The following is a 19,565-nucleotide window of genomic DNA, read 5'->3' on the forward strand; positions in this document are numbered from 1 at the left end:
GGGGGGCTCCAAAATCACTGCTGATGGTGACTGCAGCCGTGAAATTAAAAGATACTTACTCCTTGGAAGAAAAGTTATGACCAACCTAGATAGCATTTTGAAAAGCAGACATTACTTTGCCAACAAAGGTCTGTCTAGTCAAGGCTATGGTTTTCCTGTGGTCATGTATGGATGTGAGAATCAGACTGTGAAGAAGGCTGAGCGCCGAAGAATTGATGCTTTTGAACTGTGGTGTTGGAGAAGACTCTTGAGAGTCCCTTGGACTGCAAGGAGATCCAACCAGTCCCTTCTGAAGGAGATCAGCCGTGGGATTTCTTTGGAAGGAATGATGCTAAAGCTGAGACTCCAATACTTTGGCCACCTCATGCGAAGAGTTGACTCATTGGAAAAGACTCTGATGCTGGGAGGAATTGGGGGCAGGAGGCGAAGGGGACAACAGAGGATGAGATGGCTGAATGGCATCACTGCCTCGATGGACGTGAGTCTGAGTGAACTCTGGGAGATGGTGATGGACAGGGAGGCCTGGTGTGCTGCCATTCATGGGGTTGCAAAGAGTTGGACACAACTGAGTGACTGAATTGAACTTAACTGAACTGAAATTAAACAAGCTCACTTACTCCCTAAAAAAGTGGCACTGTAGAAAGGAACTTATTAGTAATATAGTCTCAAATGTGACAATGTATTAATTTCTCTGTTTTAAGTTAGTGCAATCCCAACAGACAAAATCTGCTATTATAAACACTCCTTTTTAAAAACTGCAAAATGTAGCATGGTGCTGTTCCCATGTCAAAATTGCTTTTAGATCTACTATAGCATTTTAGCTTTGATTATTTTGATTTTTTATGTCTCCAGAACTCCATAGACTGAACTTGATGAGGACTGAAAGCCTCTCTTATTCATATTTGTATTCTTGCTCTGCCCAGAGTAGGTGTTCACTAAGGATTGACAGAATGAAGAAATACAAGAAACCCCTTGTAAGATACACAATAGTAAATCTATGGGGCATTTTAGGGTATTTTATTAATGTTTGAGGGGGGAGATTTACAATAAGGATAATGTTGAAAATATTATTTTTATTATTATTGATATCTTATTATTTGCTTATCGCTTATTGTCTGGCTATTCAAAGTAAAATATGGTTTGATTTACATACTTAATTTTTGGAATACTTTCATTTATTCACTCATTTTTTTCAGTAACCATTTACCAAATATTTACCATGAACCAGAAAGATATCTCCCATTTCACAATGGAACTTATAATTTAATAAGAAGGACTGATATTGATCCACCTGTTATATGTGTTATGAATGCTTGCACAAAGTGCTATAGAAATTAATGATGGCAGGTAGTGCCTAGCCTAATCTTGGAGTCAGGGAAGACTGCTTTCCTCTGATTTCCAACTAAACTCAACACAATTCAAGAAATATTTTGTGTGCTCCCCATACAGTAGGTATTTTTCTAAATCCCAGGATTCTATATTAGATAACTACTCAGGACAGTCACTGAAAGCCATGAAACATTGTGGATTAAATATTTTCTAGATCTCCTAACTGGTATTAAAGAGATGACAATATATATAGTAAGTAAATAACAGACCAAAACTTTAGTGCCTGTGTGTGTGTGTGCTTAATCGCTCAGTAATGTCTGACTCTTTGTGGCTCCATGGACTGTAGCCTGCCAGGCTCCTCTGTCCATAGAATTTTCCAGGTAAGAATACTGGAGTGGGTTGCTGTTTCTTTCTCCATTCATGAGTTACAAGACCTTTTATTTGGTCTATATGTAACTTCACTGTCTCCAAGTGACAGTGCTGTCAATGAGCAATCCAAAACTGGTCTGAGTCTTCTTCCTTTGTAAGCAACTTATTCTTTCTGCAAATTTATAAGATAGTATCTTTGTCCTTGAAGTTTAAAGTCTATGCCTATGTGTGTATCGTTTCTCATCAATTCCACAGGAAACTCAATCTGAAGTCCTAGGTATTTCTTCCAGCTCAGGGGATTTTCATTGTATTATTATATGTTTCTTAGATGTCTGTTTGGCATATGTTTCTTTTTCTAATTCAGAAACTCATATTTGCATATTCAGTTCAGTTGCACAGTCATGTCTGACTCATTAGGTCTTCTGAATCTGTCTTCCAGATTTCTTGTATTTTTCCTCTGTTTTTGTTTTGTTTTAGCTTTGCTAACTCTTGAAATATTTCTCTACTGCTAGGCTATTAGTTCAGGTCTCAGACAGGCACTGTCCCCTTTAACTCATCAACCAAATTCCTAAACATGAAGATCATGTGTTGGTTTTTGTTTCTGTTTTGAACTCCCATGCTTTTGAACTGTGGTGTTGAAGAAGACCCTTGAGAGTCCCTTGGACTGCAAGGAGATCCAACCAGTCAATCCTAAAGGAAATCAGTCCTGAATATTCATTGGAAGGACTGATGCTGAAGCTGAAACTCCAATACTTTGGCCACCTGATGCAAAGAATTGACTCATTGGAAAAGACCCTGATGCTGGGAAAGATTGAAGGTGGGAGAAGGGGACGACAGAGGATGAGATGGTTGGATGGCATCACTGATGCAATGGACATGAGTTAGAGTAGCCTCCGGGAGTTGATTATGGACAGGGAAGCCTGGCATGCTGCAGTCCATGGGGTCGCAGAGTTGGACACGACTGAGCAACTGAACTGAAGTATTGTTCAGGTTTGCTCAAGTTATCGTACTTCCCAGAAGTTCTAGCTACTCTGGGATCTGTTCTGCATGTTTTGTCCATTCTTCTCTCTAGATTCTAGGCCCACTTAACTACAGTTTTTCTTCTCACTGGGCTTTGGCTACTAGAAAAATGCAAGAGGTGACAATCCCAAAGGGGGGATATACAGCCATGGTGTTCTTGAGGGTTGGGGTTCAGCATTCCCCACAGCAGTCCTCTGTTGCCATCAGTAAGCTTTTCTGCTGCCCATTCTCTTCCCAATTTCAAAAGTATCAAAGGCTGTTACACACTTGTTCAGCTACTCCTCTGCGTCCTTGGAGGCAAGGAAAACTACGCATAAACCGTAGCACACATTGCCCCCTCCACACACACCTCTGGGGATTTCAGGATACTTGTAGATGAAACGTCATGCTCAAATCTCATCCTAGGAGTGTTTCCGAATAAGGGTCCCCCTATGTCCTTTCTTGGTAAAATGAAATATTAGTAACTCTAAATCAATCTTTTAAAAGATTTTTAAAAATTTAGTGTTCTGTGAATTCAGAAAGTCTGAGAGCTACTATCTGAAATGGGTCAGCTAAAAGCAGCTAAACTTATTAAAACCACTGTAGCCAGTTTATCTCATCAAGGGAGCCCACGACCCTAACCAAGCTATTGCTCAGTATATCCATATCTGATCACTATTTGGATATTGCTGAGATTCCTTCTAATCCCATGATGGTGTAAACACTAAAGAAGCAACTAGTATATAGGAGTACCATTGGCTTACACTTTTGAATTAACATACGTATGAGATAACAGAGATGTTAGATCTACACCTAGAAACATAAAGTTTTTTAAAATAGGACTTTTAACTATGAACTAAGGAAAATAAGGCCCCATAAAGATATATACTTTGTCCAATATATCTTTTAGCGACTGAACTGAACTGAAAGATATATACTTTGTCCAAGGTCTCACTAGAACTAAGACTAGAAACACATTGTCATCATGCCTAGAACCAATATTCTCATTTTACCACAGCTGCCTTTCAACCTACAAAGATCCCTGCTCTGCCAACAAAATAACCTTTACAGAGTAGCTTTTATTCCCATATAAAAGTTGAAAATTCTAAAACTAAAAGCATCTCACCAACAATAACCAACTAGAAAACAGAAAGAATGATGACAATAGCAAAAAAAAAAAAAAAAAAAAATCAAAGGTACCTAAAACAAATACAACAATAACATACAAGGTTCTTGCAGTGGGGATCTTAATGGACATAAAGACAACCTGAATAAATGAGATATCACAAAGATATCTTCACTACAATCAAATTAAAAATAAACACCTGTCTTAGAAAACAAAGTAGAAAAACAAGTCACAGACTGTGAAAAGACAAATGCACCCCAGGTAAATAAGATTAGGAACCAGACTATCAAAAGAAATGACACAAATCCAGAAGAAAAAGAAATAGCTCAACAGAAAATGGACAAAGAACAGATAAGAAAATCAGATGGTTCAAAAATACGTGAAAAATATGTTCAACTTACAAAATTAGGAAAATGTGAATAATGTAATTAAAAAATTAAAAAAAATTTAATCTCCTATTTAAAAACTATCAGATAGCCAAAAATAATTTTAAAAAAATCAGATGAAACCAAGTTTTGACAAGAATGTTAAGAAAGAACTGGATGCACATATCTTACAATTTAATAATTCTATACCAGGCACATGCCCTAGAAAATATGCCCTTTGTCCAAAAAACATGCAGTGAAAAATTCACAGCCTGAACACTCACCAGTAGGAAAATGGATAAGTAAATAGTAGTATATTCATACAATACTGCTGCCTAAAAATAAATGAACTAGCTGCTGCTGCTGCTGCTGCTGCTAAGTCGCTTCAGTCGTGTCTCACTCTGTGCGACCCCATAGATGGAAGCCTACCAGATTCCCCTTTCCCTGGGATTCTCCAGGCAAGAACACTGGAGTGGGTTGCCATTTCCTTCTCCAATGCATGAAAGGGAAAAGTGAAAAGGAAGTCGCTCAGTCATGTCCTACTCTTAGCGCTGCCATGGACTGCAGCCTACCAGGCTCCTTTGTCCATGGGATTTTCCAGGCAAGAGTACCGGAGTGGGGTGCCATTGCCAAAATGAACTAGAGTGCCATGTAATTACTTGTATAAATCTCAAAAATAAGTGAAACAAGCAAGGTGAGTAAGAATCCATAAAGTTTGATATCATTTTATAAAAAGGTTAGAAGCCTGAAAGCAATATCATATCATGTAACATACATATGAAAAGTGTTAGTCACTAGGTCATGTCTGACACTTTATGACCCCGTGGGCTGTAACCTCCCAGGTTCCTCTGTCCATGGGATTCTCCACCTACTGGAGTGGGTTGCCATTTCCTTCTCCAGGGGATATTCTTGACATGGATCAAACATGGGCCTCTTGCATTGCAGGTGGATTCTTTACCATCTAAGTTGCCAGGGAAGCTATATATATGAATAAAACCTGAATATGGCATGTGGGTATAAACTTTGATGACTAACCATATTCAGGTTACTAGTTACCTCCAGAAAGTAAACAAGAAAGAGGAATTATATTAGACGGGGACAGGTAGAGTTTAAGATCTGATAAAGCTGAAAGTGGGAAAGTGAAGTTGCTCAGTCATGTCTGACTCTTTGCGACCCCATAGACTGTAGCCTACCAGGCTCCTCTGTCCATGGGATTTTCCAGGCAATAGTACTGGAGTGGATTGCTATTTCCTTCTCCAGGGGATCTTCCCAACCCAGGGCTCGAACCCTGGTCTCCTGCATTGTAGACAGACGCTTTACTGTCTGAGCCACCAAAGCTGAGTGGCAAGTATATCACTGTATGTTCTATTTTTCTCTATGCCATTAAAACAGCTCAAAATAGTTAACTGAAGTTTTCATGTACTCACTGAATTTCTATTAAAGGGTAAAGAAGATGATATTTACCTTGCGGTGATATGGGAGCTACCTGATGTTGTGCCTGTCCTACAAAATGGGAATCGTATTGTGCATCTAAGGGTGTCTACTAAAGAAAGAAGCATGGCTATTCCCTTCCCAGATGTAGAGTTGATAGCTGAGAAAAACTTTTCTCAGCGTGTTGGTGTAAGTTTCTTCTTGAATTTTTTTCCTTTATATTATGAAAAATTACAAACATATACAAAAGTAGAGAAAATAATACAATGTATTTTCATGTACTGTTAGCCAGCTTCAAAAAGTATCTATTATGGCCAATTTTTTTTCTCATTATTTCTACCACTTCTCCATGACCATTGTCAATGGATGGATTATTTTAAAGCAAATCCTCAACATTGTGTAACTTTATCCCTAAATATTTCAGTATGTATCTCTAAATAGTAATGACTCAAAAATAGAACAATGGTACCAGTATTTTCTCAAATATTTTCTAAAATAATTTCTAAGACATCTTTAACATAATCACATCACAGTTTTCAATTTTCCCAGATCTTCTCATATAATATATACTTCTTACAGTTTGTTTCAACCAGAATCCAATCAAGGTCCATTTGGTTGATGTCTCTTTAAAGCTGTAATTATCTTTCCCTATCTTTTTTCCCCTTGTAATTCTTTTTTTGATGATACTAGACAATTGGCTTTCCATTTTCCAGATTTTGCTGATTGCACCCTTGTGGTAAATTGAAGAGGTTCTTTTTTACTTCCTTTAATCTGGTAATTATATCTAGTGCATACAGCTTTGATTAAAAAAAAAAGACTCTATACTACATGGAGGTCACTACAGTACACGTATCATTACCTCCATTAAAATTCACATAATGTGTTTTTTTGGAGGGGATGTCAGCAGCCATTAATGATCACTACCTAGGTTTATTATTTCACTCAGAGTTGCCATTTTACCATTCTGATTAATTTGTTAGCTGGAATATGTCTCTAAATAAAAACTATTATCAATTATTTAGTTATCCTGAGGTACAGTTCAGATAGGAAATCAAAATAACTGACTGACTGTTTTCTTACATTTATCAGTTTTCAAAGTAAGAAATTGGTTTTCTAGCATCTTACAAAAGTGGTCAGTGGATCTTATTTGTTCAGTATCATTATCAGATCACAAATTTAAATATTCTTGATGTGTTTCCGTCTACTGCATTATTGATTAATTCTCAAATTGTCCCATCTCAAGCTAGCTGGACACTTCAGGTTTCTGAGTTCTTTTGATATGACCCTAGTAGTTCTGGATAAGTTTCAGGTATGACAAGTTTTTAGATTAAATATGTTTATGTACATGCATCATTTTTCTATTCTTTGTTTATATTTCTATCTAGATTTTTCTTTTTTCTAATATATTAAAAAGCTCTTTATATTAGGAATATAAGAATACACACATATATGTATAAATAATTAGGAATATGAATTAGGAATACCAGTCCTCTGTGAGAGAAGTTTCAAATATTTTTTGCCATTTTCTTATTTGTGTTTTCACTTTGTGTATGGTCATTTTTGCCATGGCAGTGTTAATTTCTGAGCAGCTTGGTGTAGATGAAGTTTCAACAGTTTATTAGAAACTACTCTTGGAAATAATCACAAGTATTCTTTCAGCTCCACTCAGGGAGTCCATTAGCATTTCATGTTTTCATCTATCTAAAAATAGCTAGGTTGTTTTAACATCTCCTAGATTTTGACAAGAAGGGTAAGTTTGGGGTCATATCAAGAGGTCACAAAATTGTTGTTCACATTTTCTGGCTAATTATTATTTTACCATGTTTACATTATATGATTTTAACTAGATTTTCCAATATCAGTTAATAAAATTTCAACTTTTTGTTTTCAGCTTTTATTTTGTAAGCTTCTTATATTGCTCTGGTGATATCACTTATTGATATCTGGTTAATTTTTTCTTGCTGTCCTAAATATTGTTTGAAAAATCTAAATAAGGAAAATACATCATCAGACTATTTCTGTTACAGGATATTCTCTGATTTTCAAAATTGTAAGTAGATTGAAAGAAACCAATATTGTTTTCCACACACAGATAAAAAGAAGTATCTCCTGACAAGTCCTTAGTAGTAGATCTTTAGAGTTACAGAACCAGGGTCCTTAACTCCCTAATTTAGGATCTTTGAATTCTCAGTCCATGGGTGGACTTCCAGGGGTGTAAAATGTCTTTGTAATTATAAAATTTCTTTCCTGAAGAGTGTATGGTTCATAGGTATTTCTTTCTCAACATTTCATTATGAAAAATTTCACAAATATAGAACTGGCAGCTTTATAAAATGAGTACCTATAAAACCCTCCACTTAAAATTTACTCTTTACAAATATTTTGTAATATTTGCTTCTTTGCATATGTATTTACATATTCATCCCCTACTCACCCTTCAATCCACCTTGTTTTTAAAATATATTTCAAAGTAAGATGATGATATCAGGACATGTCATCCCCTAAATAGTTCAGTATATTATCTTTAACTAGAATTCACTATTTACATTTTTTAGTAAAATTTACAAATAATAAAATGCACAGAATTCAAGTGTGCTATTCAATGAATTTGAATAGGAATATATTCAAAACACAATCCAAACCTCATCAAGATAAAACACATTTTCATACTCCTGCCAATCAATACTTGCCCCTCACTCAAGACAACTACTGTTCTAATTTTTTTTAGATTTGTTTTTACTTCTTCTAGAATGCTATGTAAGTTGAATCAAACAGTAATACTTAAATATTCTTTAGTAGGTTTTTGAGACTTTTGTATGTCACTGCATGTATTTTTAATGAGCACCTACTATGTATCCTGTCCTAGGGGTCATTAACTTACTGAGCTCACTGGGCAGGATGTGGGTCTCATGCCACCATTGTTTTATTGCTTTAGGGCATCTGTATGGTCAAAGCTGTAGTTTTTCCAGTAGCCATGTACAGATGTGAGAGCTGGATCATAAAGAAGGCTGAGCGCCGAAGAACTGATGCTTTTGAATAGTGGTGCTGGAAAAGACTCTTGCGAGTCCCTTAGACTGCAAGATCAAACCAGTTGACCTGAAAGGAAATCAACCCTGAATATTCACTGGAAGGACTGTTGCTGAAGCAGAAGATCTAATACTTTGGCCATCTGACGTGAAGAGCCGACTCACTGGAAAAGACCCTGATGCTGGGAAAGATTGAAGGCAAAAGGAGAAGGGGGCAGTAGAGGATGAGATAGTTAGATAGCATCACCAACTGACATGAATCTGAGTAAACTCTGGGAGATAGTGGAGGAGAGAGGAGCCTGGTGTGCTGCAATCCATGGAGTCACAAAGAGTCAGACATGACTTAGCAAATGAACAACAAAAAAATGACTGATAAACTGAAAGACATGCTATCTTTCCTCAGAACTCTCAAAACAAAACTCTAATGGAAAATCTGATGACTTCATCCAGAACAACAGGAATTAACTTTACGGGATCAGATGAACTGATAAACACGGTTTATAACTTTATGACTTTTTGGACAATATACTAGTTTTAATCTTTGTTTTCCAAAAGAGGTTTCCTCTTACGCTTTAACTTACAACAAAGTTAATAAAGTATAGCTTTGTAAACAAAGATGTAATCATTGTTTTAATCTGTTCTTCATTTCCAAATGTGTTTTGTGTCTCCATGCTGCCCTAGGACTTTGTTAATATTACTAGCTGTATTACTTATATCCTGTCTATTTTATAAGGTTGTTGTCTCTTACTGTACCCAGTGTATAACTAGACCCTGTGACAAAACTGATGATGGCTAAACATTTTGAGGAAATAGATCACATTTATGACTCATAAAATAATTCTAATAGTGTGATTCTTGGAGAAGGCAATGGCATCCCACTCCAGTACTCTTGCCTGGAAAATCCCATGGATGGAGGAGCCTGGTAGGCTGCAGTCCATGGGGTTGCTAAGAGTCAGAAACGACTGAGCGACTTGACTTTCACTTTTTACTTTCATGCACTGGAGAAGGAAATGGGAACCCACTCCAGTGTTCTTGCCTGGAGAATCCCAGGGATGGGGGAGCCTGGTGGGCTGCCATCTATGGGGTCGCACAGAGTCGGACACGACTGAAGCGACTTAGCAGCAGTGTGATTCTAGGTACGGAAAGAAGCAATAAGCTGAAAACATTTCCTGGATCATAATGGACTAGTAAGACAGAGGATCCAGAGAATCTTTAATTATCAACAGAACCTAATCCAAAAATTAACATCCAAAGTGGCATATCAACAAAAATTTTTGCCAGATCTAAGAAGAACGTCCCAGCACCATGAGACAAAAATTGGTCATGAAATGTCTCAAAGTTTGGACCAAGATGAAGAACGGAGAAATAAAATATTGTCTGCCATATCAGTAAAAAAAGATATCACAGTCATCAGTGATTGTAGCCAATTCTGACGGTGAGCTGGTAAGTCCTGAGGGAACTCAGGAAGGAAACAAAGAATAGTTACCATCTAGCAGCCATCAGACTACAGCCACTTCTGATGGTGAGCCCTGAGGAAACTCGGGATGTGAAAACAGGATACTGGCCCCAGATAGCTGAGGTGCATATCAAAGGAATGAAGAGAGCTCAGACTCTTGCATCTTCTCATACACAGAAAAGTGTTAAATTCCTTAAATTGAGTTTTTTTTTATTAACAGTAATGTTTTGTGTCCTTTGTTGGATAATTCCTATATATCCTAGCTTCCCTCCTCACTTCCTTGGAGCAGTTTTTCCAAGATTACTTAAGATGCTATCTCCTGGGCTTAAAGTCCTTAGTATGTCTGTCAAATAAAACATAAACTCTCAAAAAAAATTGTACATAATAACAGTTTATCTGAATTAACAGTTATCTGAATAGTTTATCTGAATGCTTGAATTGTATTAAAATTTTCTCTGGGTTTACTGACATTCTGTTTAACTATATATACCAAGAACCTAACATAGTAGTTACCAAAAAATACTTGAGGCAAGACAACTGAAACATATCAAATAGCATTGGTAAAAGAAAGTCCCTAGTGATATTTAGAAAAAGCTTTCATAGAGTGGCATGGAGCAGAAGCTAGGCCATGGGTGAAAGGAAGGTCAGTAAGTTAGAAGAGCTAATATAGGATATTCTTTCAAGAAGTTTGAAGAGAACAGAAAGATGGAAAGGTAATTTACTGGTTGATAGTTTAGGCTGAAGGAAGAAGACAAGCAGTTCAGTTCAGTCACTCAGTCATGTCCGACTCTTTGTAACCCCATGAATCACAGCACACCAGGCCTCCCTGTCCATCACCATCTCCCAGAGTTCACTCAGACTCACGTCCATCAAGTCAGTGATGCCATCCACCCATCTCATCCTCTGTCGTCCCCTTCTCCTCCTGCTCCCAATCCCTCCCAACATCAGAGTCTTTTCCAATGAGTCAACCCTTCACACGAGGTGGCCAAAAGTACTGGAGTTTCAGCTTTAGCATCATTCCTTCCAAAGAAATCCCAGGGCTGATCTTGATGAAGAGTATATTCTTTCTTGCTTTATTAAATTCTACAAATTAAAGTATTTTATGCCAAAATAATTTAGATTTTACTAAATTTCATGCTTTAGGATTTAAATATATACTTTTTTTGATTTAAGTTAATGAGAGCAACAAATTATACACATTGTGTTTGTATTGTGCTTAGATACTGTGTTTATGATGGTCACTGGTTCTGTTTCTTTCCCTCTTCAGAATTCTGCTGTTAGTATAGAAGTGAACTGCATTGATCTATTACAAATAGAAGGATATAATTTGATAGCTGCTGGAACCTTAAATGGTGTGATCATCTTATGGAATTTTGTAACATCAACTGTCAAAGAAGTGTGAGTTGCATTGTTTCCTTAAATACTGTACTCATTTCCTTAAAAAGCTGCACTGCAGAAGAGTCAAAGTAATATTCATTACTTAAAAAAAAAAAAGCAATACATAAAAGTGAGGATAATTTTCTCAAGGAGCCTTTCCTGGAGGTTATCTTTATAAGCAGCATATGTACTAAGTGTCTAAATCCCAGAATGATATGAATAAAGTAAACCTTAATTATTTGTATTCCCAAGTGCTTTTACATTTACTCTTCTTGAGTATGTACTAGAGTATGTAATTTATGTGCACAGCTTATGTACTAAAGCATGCACTGAAGTTAGTACATGCTTTCCATGTACAATCTTGTCCAAATACATAACTTTAAAAAATATTTAAAATATGTAGTAATTTAAAATAATAATCTAAGAGTTTCAAGCACACATATCCAATTGCCTACTGGCAATTACCATATGGATGACTAACAAGACACTTAAAGTCCCACATGCCCAAGATTTCTTCCCAATCTACCCTCCCTCATCTCATCTGGTATTCCCAGTGACACCAGCATCAAATGGTGAGAGGTAATTAAGATGGGTTTTCCTTCTCATTCACCACTCCAACACATCCAGTTTATTGGGGTAGTCAAAAAGTTCTTTTGGGTTTTTCCCATAAGCTCTTATGGAAAAAGAGCTCCACCCAATACTACAGGGCAGTACTAACAAGGGCATTACACATTCAATTCTACATCTCAACCAACTAGATTTGCTCTGCTCTGTTCCACAAAATTTACCCTCCCCTGGAAATCCAGTTCTAAATATGCTTACCATTAGTTATAAAGCATATAATGTAACATTGTATTATTTGTTATGGATGGGTTAAAAATAATAACCTTTCCTCAGTTGTGTAATTGGGCTCTAAGCAAGGGCCATGTATCACCCTATATCAAGAGAGTTTCTAAAGTTATCCTTTGTGTAAGATGGCCAAGAACCTTAACAATGAATTAAAAATAAAATCAATTCAATTTAAGCATTTTGGGGAAGGAAAGCGGTATAAAGGAGAAGAGAGTTAGAGACGACAAGGGAAAAGAAGAAGAAAAGGTGACAGAAATCTCTGCCTTTCCTAGCTACAGCACTCGCACATGTCTTCCTGGGCTCTATGCCCCTTTTCAGTCAACGTCAGAGTTTTCACTTTTAGTCAAGTTTTGGGAGGAAATATTCCTTTCTTTTTGGGACTCTGGGTAAGCTTTGCTTTGAACCTTAAGCTGAAGTAGCTGTTTCTGCAAACCCCTCCTCTTTACCTCAGCTCAGGGTCTGCTGGGCCCTGCCCCTAGAATTCCTGTCAACCTTCAGTTCCTTTCCTCCAATCCTTGCCCTCAGGCTTTTCTCACAGACTGTATATGTGCCACTTTATTCCTAAATAATAACACCACACAATTCCTCATCTTCCTATTAATACAGGTTTCACACTGTGTCAGCTTATGTATGACTCACTATTTTGGGAAAGCATCTACTAGACTAAAAATGCAAAGGCCACCATCTACTGCCACAGCTTAAAAGAGATCGCAGCTCCCCTGAGAATATTCCCAGTTCAAAGGTGGAGATTCTTCTTGACTCTATCCTTGAGTGCTAGGCAGTTTGCCAAGGGGTGCATGCAAATCCAGCACCCACAGAAGAATAACTGACTACAATGGGTCATACAGTGTCCTCTTCCCACAAAAAGATGATTATATTAAAACAATTGATTTAGAATCACTGGAGTATTTTGCAAAACATATAATTTAACTGTCCAAAGTAATTTAGGTCCACTTTAAAGACTCTAAAGTTAAAGGATGGCTATCTCTACCTCTACCTCAAACTTTGTCTAAGAGCCTTTCACCAGTCAGGAGAAACAGTCCTTCTTTTTCTGTTCCAAGTCCTATGCTTTTTTGGGTGCAAACTAGAAGTTGTTACTGCTAATGAATAATCCACTTTACCATGCAGTTCACTTGCAGAGCAGAAATACATAAAAAGTTGGAGCTCAACAAGTCATCAAATTTGCAGTTTCCTCCTTTGAGCTTGGTTCACTCCCCAGCAGGTCCTTCATCACTTGTCGATCCAAATTAGGAGAGGTAATTTTCACTAAAGGAAAAAGAACAGTTTGTTATAACATCTATTTCCTGTAAGGAATAGCAAACATGGCTTTAAAACCCTACTGTGAAGTACCAGGGCAGACAGTGGGGACCATCCTTCTGCTTCCATGAAACTACCTAGGAAGGGGTTTTTGGGAATCTGAGTCAATTGGAGACTGGAGCAGGAAGAATAGTGTGATTACTGAATTACCTGCTTTCCTTTTCCACTTAATTATAAGGTGCTTGAGGGTAGTAACTACATTTTATTCTAATTTCTCCTTTCACTTATTCAAAGAGTAGAAATCTATTCTTTAAACTGTATGAAACTTCCAGGAGGTTGTATAAGCTCACTCTCTGAACTAAGAGACAAATTGATTGAATTAAAAGACTTCTAAACACTAAAAGATCATGTTGTTATATAGATGTTTATTAAGAAAGAGTTCAAATGCTATACTTCTGGGTTTTCTCTCCATGTTCAATGATAATCAACATTTCAGGAGTTGATTACCTCTGCATGGAATATATAATAATGTACATTACCTTATTTGTAAATTTTTTATCTTGTGAATGTATGCTTATTCCTAGGTATAGACCAGAAGATTGCTTCACTGTAGACCCTGATTTGGACCCTAAACGCTTTAGAATTAATGACATACTATTTCTCTTTCATAATCCTGAATGTGTAAGGTAACTCAGCATTTACTGATCAAAAAATATTGTTGGGGACTTAAGTGGATGATATAAAAAGAGTTCTCCTCATCCCAGCATTTAGGAAGGTACAATGGAGAGAAGGGTCTTCCCAGGTGGCACTAGTGGTAAAGATTCCACTCGACAATGCAAGAGAAGCAGGAGATGCAGGTTCGATCCCTGGGTCCAGAAGATCCCCTGGAGGAGGAAGGTGGCAACCCACTCTAGTATTCTTGCTTGAAAAATTCCATGGACAGGAGGAACCTGGTGGGCTACGGTCCACAGGTCACAAAGAGTAGACACAACTGAATGACTGAGCACACACACACACACACACACAATTGAGGGAAGATATATCTGGACTGACATACTTGGCTTCAGCTTTCTTCCCTATTACTATTTTTGTAAGTGGGTGGCCCCAGGGGGATCTAATTGCTGTGTGGTTATCCAGTTTCCCCTTACCATTTCAGTTCCACAGCAGAGAGGAAAAATGCTCACTTGACCCCACTTGCAGCTAAAATACAACTCTATGAGCACTGATATAAAGCAGAAAAAAAAAGATTTATAGGGCAAATATGAAAGATCATATGGAAGCAGGTTTCATATGACATCTGCTATAACTGAGCAATTGTCATCCATTTCCAAGAGAGCAGGGGATTTTTTTTTTTTTTAAGTTTAAGAAAAGATGTTTTTCCTATTTATATTTGCTCGAGAACTCTGATTTCAATAGGCAACGAAAAACACATCTCTGGAGAGAAATCAAAGGCTTCTGTACCATCTCATCATCCAGAAGTGAGCCAGAATATAACATCTTCCTTACTCCTTGACTTGAAACGTTCTCATCCTGAGAATATTTTGAGGACCTCATCTGTATATATCTGCACCAGAACACTAAGCCCCTTTTCAGCCCATTCTAGCAGAATTAGAAACAATAGAGCAGAAGTTACTAGGTTTTCCAGGCCTCCTCATAGCCACCTCACTCCCCATCATTTCAGTGTCAGAGCCTCTGGGACTAAATCTAGCCTTAACAGTGGGAAAGAACAGATTTTTATTTCCTACACCTGAGCAGTATCCACACTAAAATCCAGAGATGCTAAAAAAAAGTAACCAGCTGAAATTAAAACAGAGGAGAGAACCTTCTGAGTATGAAAGAGTATCTTAACTTTTCCTCCTGGGGCTTCCTCCCTCTCCTTATAGGAGATCAAGTCAGGATTCTGTATGTTCTTCATCCCAGTGTGATTCTAGCAAGGGTCCACAGAGTAGCAAGGTAAGCAAGAGAAAAGGAGAGTGTGCCTTCCTGTTATCACCAATGTTGGCTCAATAATTTGTTGCATGTAGTAGGTAAAATCTTTTTTGTTTTCCCTAAAAAGCAATGTCTAAACTGCTTTTATCTTTTTCCCCACTATTTTTCAAGGCTTTCCTATCTGCAAATAATCATGAATAAAATAAATTACATAAGCTATTTTTATGTTTATTAAATAATAAATTTAGACTATCTCTTTTACTAAAAAGTATTATATACATTTCACAGAGAAAAGAGACCGTGTGTGATTATGTTACAACACAATGTAACGAAATGGTTTTCAAACTGTGTTCTTGGTTCCATATTTCATATTTTTTTACACATTTTTATTTCTAGTTAAGATTTTGTTTGAAGGAAAGTTTTCAGTGAATAAATTATTTTAAAAGCACTTGCACAGTGGAAATAATCAGCTTGTAAGGATGTGTCAAACAGACTTGTACTTAAATCCAAGCCTCCATTTATTATCTGATTAGCTTTAGAGATGTCACTTAACCTCTGAGTTTCCATTTCTTCAGCAATACAAAGGGAATAGTAGAACCTAACTGGTATGGTTGTTAATGGAATTAGAGACATTATACACTAAGAATGTAGCAAGCTCTAGGTATTTAATTACTCTCGTTATTATGCTACACTGGAGCCACTAGGAAAAGGCTGTGTTATAAATACCTTATTTATAAACATGAAAATCACTGCAATGCATCTTTTCAAAGAAGTAATTGTAAAATAACTTAAATTAATGCTTGGAGATATAAATTTAACTATGAAAAAAATCTATTCATTCAGTGTATCGCATTTCCTTACAATGTCATAAATATTCTCTTTTTCTCCGTGAATTTAGGGAAGCAAACAGAGCATACATGAGAGTGAGGTTAAAGGTTAGTGTGAAATCGCCTCCCTTTCTTAACTTCTTTGCCATAGGGAGTTTAGGTGATAGACTACTTAGAATTAATGTATATTCTTTTTTGTGACTAAATGCTGAGGTGCTATAGGACTCAGTAATCTAAGAAGCAGAGTTTACATTATTATGATGCTTTTATAACTATTAACTTTAGATTTTAAAAATCCAAACTACTACTGAGCTTCTTAGTCTCCAGCCTGCTGCCCTGAAGCTTATACTAGATTCATAAGCCTTTTTTGACTGTGTAGGACTCATACTCGATGTATATCTAGTTTTAACTACCACGTACAGTGCAGAGATTTTTGTAATAGAACCCAAAATGAGCTCTTCTAGTTTTTTCCAGTGATACAGGATTCCATTTGTTAAAGGTTTTTTGTTCTCTGCACTGACTGAAGTTCTCTAAGATTAAAAAAAAAAAATTCTAGGGAAAAGAATGTGAGTTTTTTTTTCTATTTTCCTACTTGCTTCCTCTTTTATATTCTATAAAATTTGAAATGCCAAGTATAACAAACACTGGTAACTCACTAATTTTCCAACAGGTGAGCAAACACATGTTGCCATGAGAGAGCAGCAGCCAGCAGACAAAAAGCCTCCTGGAGGCACCAGTGAAACAGATTCTCAACCACCACCTATCCTTGTCACTGCACATGAGGACGGACATCTCCGCTTGTGGACTATGGAGGTCAGGGCCTGTCATTTACCTGGAACAGCAAAGAACGGGAAAGATAAAAAGGACTATTGAATAAACCTTAGGCCCCTAAGGTTTGATATAGCATCTAATTTTATTACTGTTCAATCTTCTAGCCAAATGGCTGGTTTTGCAGTCTACTCACTGAAAATACTACTCAAAAATTTAGGTCAATTTTGTAACTCAAAAGATCAAAACTGCTAAGACAACTACTGTATTTCCAATCTTTCTTTACATTGAGCTATGAATACATCCCACTATATATTTCACTGGATATTTAAATAATCAGTTCAGTTGCTGAGTCGTGTCCAGCTCTTTGTAACCTCGTGGACTGCAACACACCAGGCCTTCTTGTCCATCAGAAACTCCTGGAGCTTACTCAAACTCATGTCCATCAAGTCGATGATGCCATCCAACCATCTCATCCTCTGTTGTCCCCTTCTCCTCCCACCTTCAGTCTTTTCCAACATCAGGGACTTTTCCAATGAGTCAGTTCTTCACATCAGGTGGCCAAAGTATTGGAGTTTCAGCCTCAGCATCAGTCCTTCTGATGAATATTCAGGACTGATTTTCTTTAGGATGGACTGGTTGGATCTCCTTGCAATCCAAGGGACTCTCAAGAGTCTTTTCCAACACAACAGTTCAAAAGCATCAGTTCTTTGGTGCTCAGCTTTCTTTATAGTCCAACTCTCACATCCATACATGACTACTTGAAAAACCATAGCTTTGACTAGATTGACCTTTGTTGGCAAAGTAATGTCTCTGCTTTCTAATATGCTGTCTAGGTTGGTCATAGCTTTTCTTCTAAGGAGCAAGCATTTTTAAATTTCATGGCTGTAGTCACCATCTGCAGTGATTTGGGAGCCAAAAAAATATAAAGTCTGTGACTGTTTCCATTGTTTCCCCATCTACTTGCCATGAAGTGATGGAGATGAAGTCATGAAGATGGCAGAGTAGAAGGACATGCACTCATCTTCTCCTGTGAGAACTCCAAAATTACAACTCACTGCTGAACAGCCATCAACAGGAGAATGTTGGATCCCACCAAAAAAAGATACCTCCTGTCCAAGGGCATAGGAGAAGACCCAGCAAGATTGTAGGAGGCGTGAAATCACATTTAGAATCAAACCCCTTATCCACCAGAGATGCTCAGAGGGCTCAGACAAACCTTGTGCACACCAGGGCTCAGAGACCCCACAGAGACTGAGCCAGAACTGTGTTTGAGTGTCTCCTGTGGAGACAGCAGTGGCCTGCAGCAGGGGCAGGGGCTCTGGGTGCAGCAGACCTGGGTGTGGCATAAGCCCTTTTGGAGGAGGTCGCCATTAACCCCACCATAGAGCTGCCAGATCTTACACAGGACTGGGGAAACGGACTCATGGAGGGCACAAACGAAACCTTGTGCACACCAGGACCCAGGAGAAAGGAGCAGTGACCCCACAAGAGACTGACCCAGATTTGCCCATGAGTGCCCAGGAGTCTCTGGTGGAGGCGTGGGTCAGTGGTAGCCTGCTGCAGGGTCGGGAGCACTGAGTGTAGCAGTGCCTGCATGGGACTTTTTGAAGGAGGTCACCATTATCTTCATTCCCTCCACCATAGTTTGGCTTCAGGTCAAACAACAGGGAAGGAACACAGCCCACCCACCAACAGGAAATTAAAGATTTACTGAGCATAGCCCTGCCCATCAGAACAAAAACTCATTTTCCCTAACAGTCAGTCTCTCCCATCAGGAAGCTTCTAGAAGCCTCTTAACCCTATCCCACAGAGGGCAGACAGAATGAAAACCAGTCACAGAAAACTAATGAAACTGATCACATGGACCACAGCCTTGTCTAACTCAATGAAACTATGAGCCATGCCATGTAGGGTCACCCAAGACGGACGAGTCATAGTGGAGAGTTTTGACAAAACATGGTCCACTGGAGAAGGGAATAGCAAACCACTTCAGCATTCTCGCCTTGAGAACCCAATGAAGAGTATGAAAAGGCAAAAAATTAGGACAATGAAAGATGAACTTCCCAGGCTGTTAGGTGCCCAATATGCTACTGGAGATCACCGGAGAAATAACTCCAGAAAGAATGAAGAGACAGAGCCAAAGCAAAAACAACACCCAGCTGGGGATGTGACTGGTGATGGAAGTAAAGTCCAATGCTGTAAAGAGCAATATTGCATAGGAACCTGGAATTTTCAGTCCATGAATCAAGGCAAATTGGAACTGCTCAAACAGGAGATGGCAAGAGTGAACATTGACATTTTAGGAATCGGTGAACTAAAATGGACCAGAATGGGGGAATTTAATTCAAATGACCATTGTATCTACCACTGTGGGCAAGAATCCCTTAGAAGAAATGGAGTAGACGTCATAGTCAACAAGAGTCCAAAATGCAGTACTTGGATGCAATCTCAAAA

General features: G+C 37.9%; 1 protein-coding gene across 1 annotated transcript in view; it reads left to right on the forward strand.

Moving 5' to 3' along the window:
• The window catches only part of WDR64 (WD repeat domain 64), a 123,156-nt gene that overhangs the window by 71,879 nt on the left and 31,712 nt on the right, over positions 1 to 19,565 (forward strand). Inside the window, exons 15-21 of the mRNA XM_040263575.1 lie at positions 5,632 to 5,806; positions 10,796 to 10,814; positions 11,383 to 11,499; positions 14,169 to 14,270; positions 15,468 to 15,537; positions 16,412 to 16,448; positions 17,011 to 17,153. Coding sequence (XP_040119509.1) covers positions 5,632 to 5,806; positions 10,796 to 10,814; positions 11,383 to 11,499; positions 14,169 to 14,270; positions 15,468 to 15,537; positions 16,412 to 16,448; positions 17,011 to 17,153 — 663 coding nt within the window. The remainder of the gene's footprint in view (positions 1 to 5,631; positions 5,807 to 10,795; positions 10,815 to 11,382; positions 11,500 to 14,168; positions 14,271 to 15,467; positions 15,538 to 16,411; positions 16,449 to 17,010; positions 17,154 to 19,565) is intronic.

Source organism: Oryx dammah, unplaced genomic scaffold (assembly GCF_014754425.2).
Source record: "Oryx dammah isolate SB20612 unplaced genomic scaffold, SCBI_Odam_1.1 HiC_scaffold_21, whole genome shotgun sequence".
Classification (NCBI taxonomy): Eukaryota; Metazoa; Chordata; class Mammalia; order Artiodactyla; family Bovidae; genus Oryx; species Oryx dammah.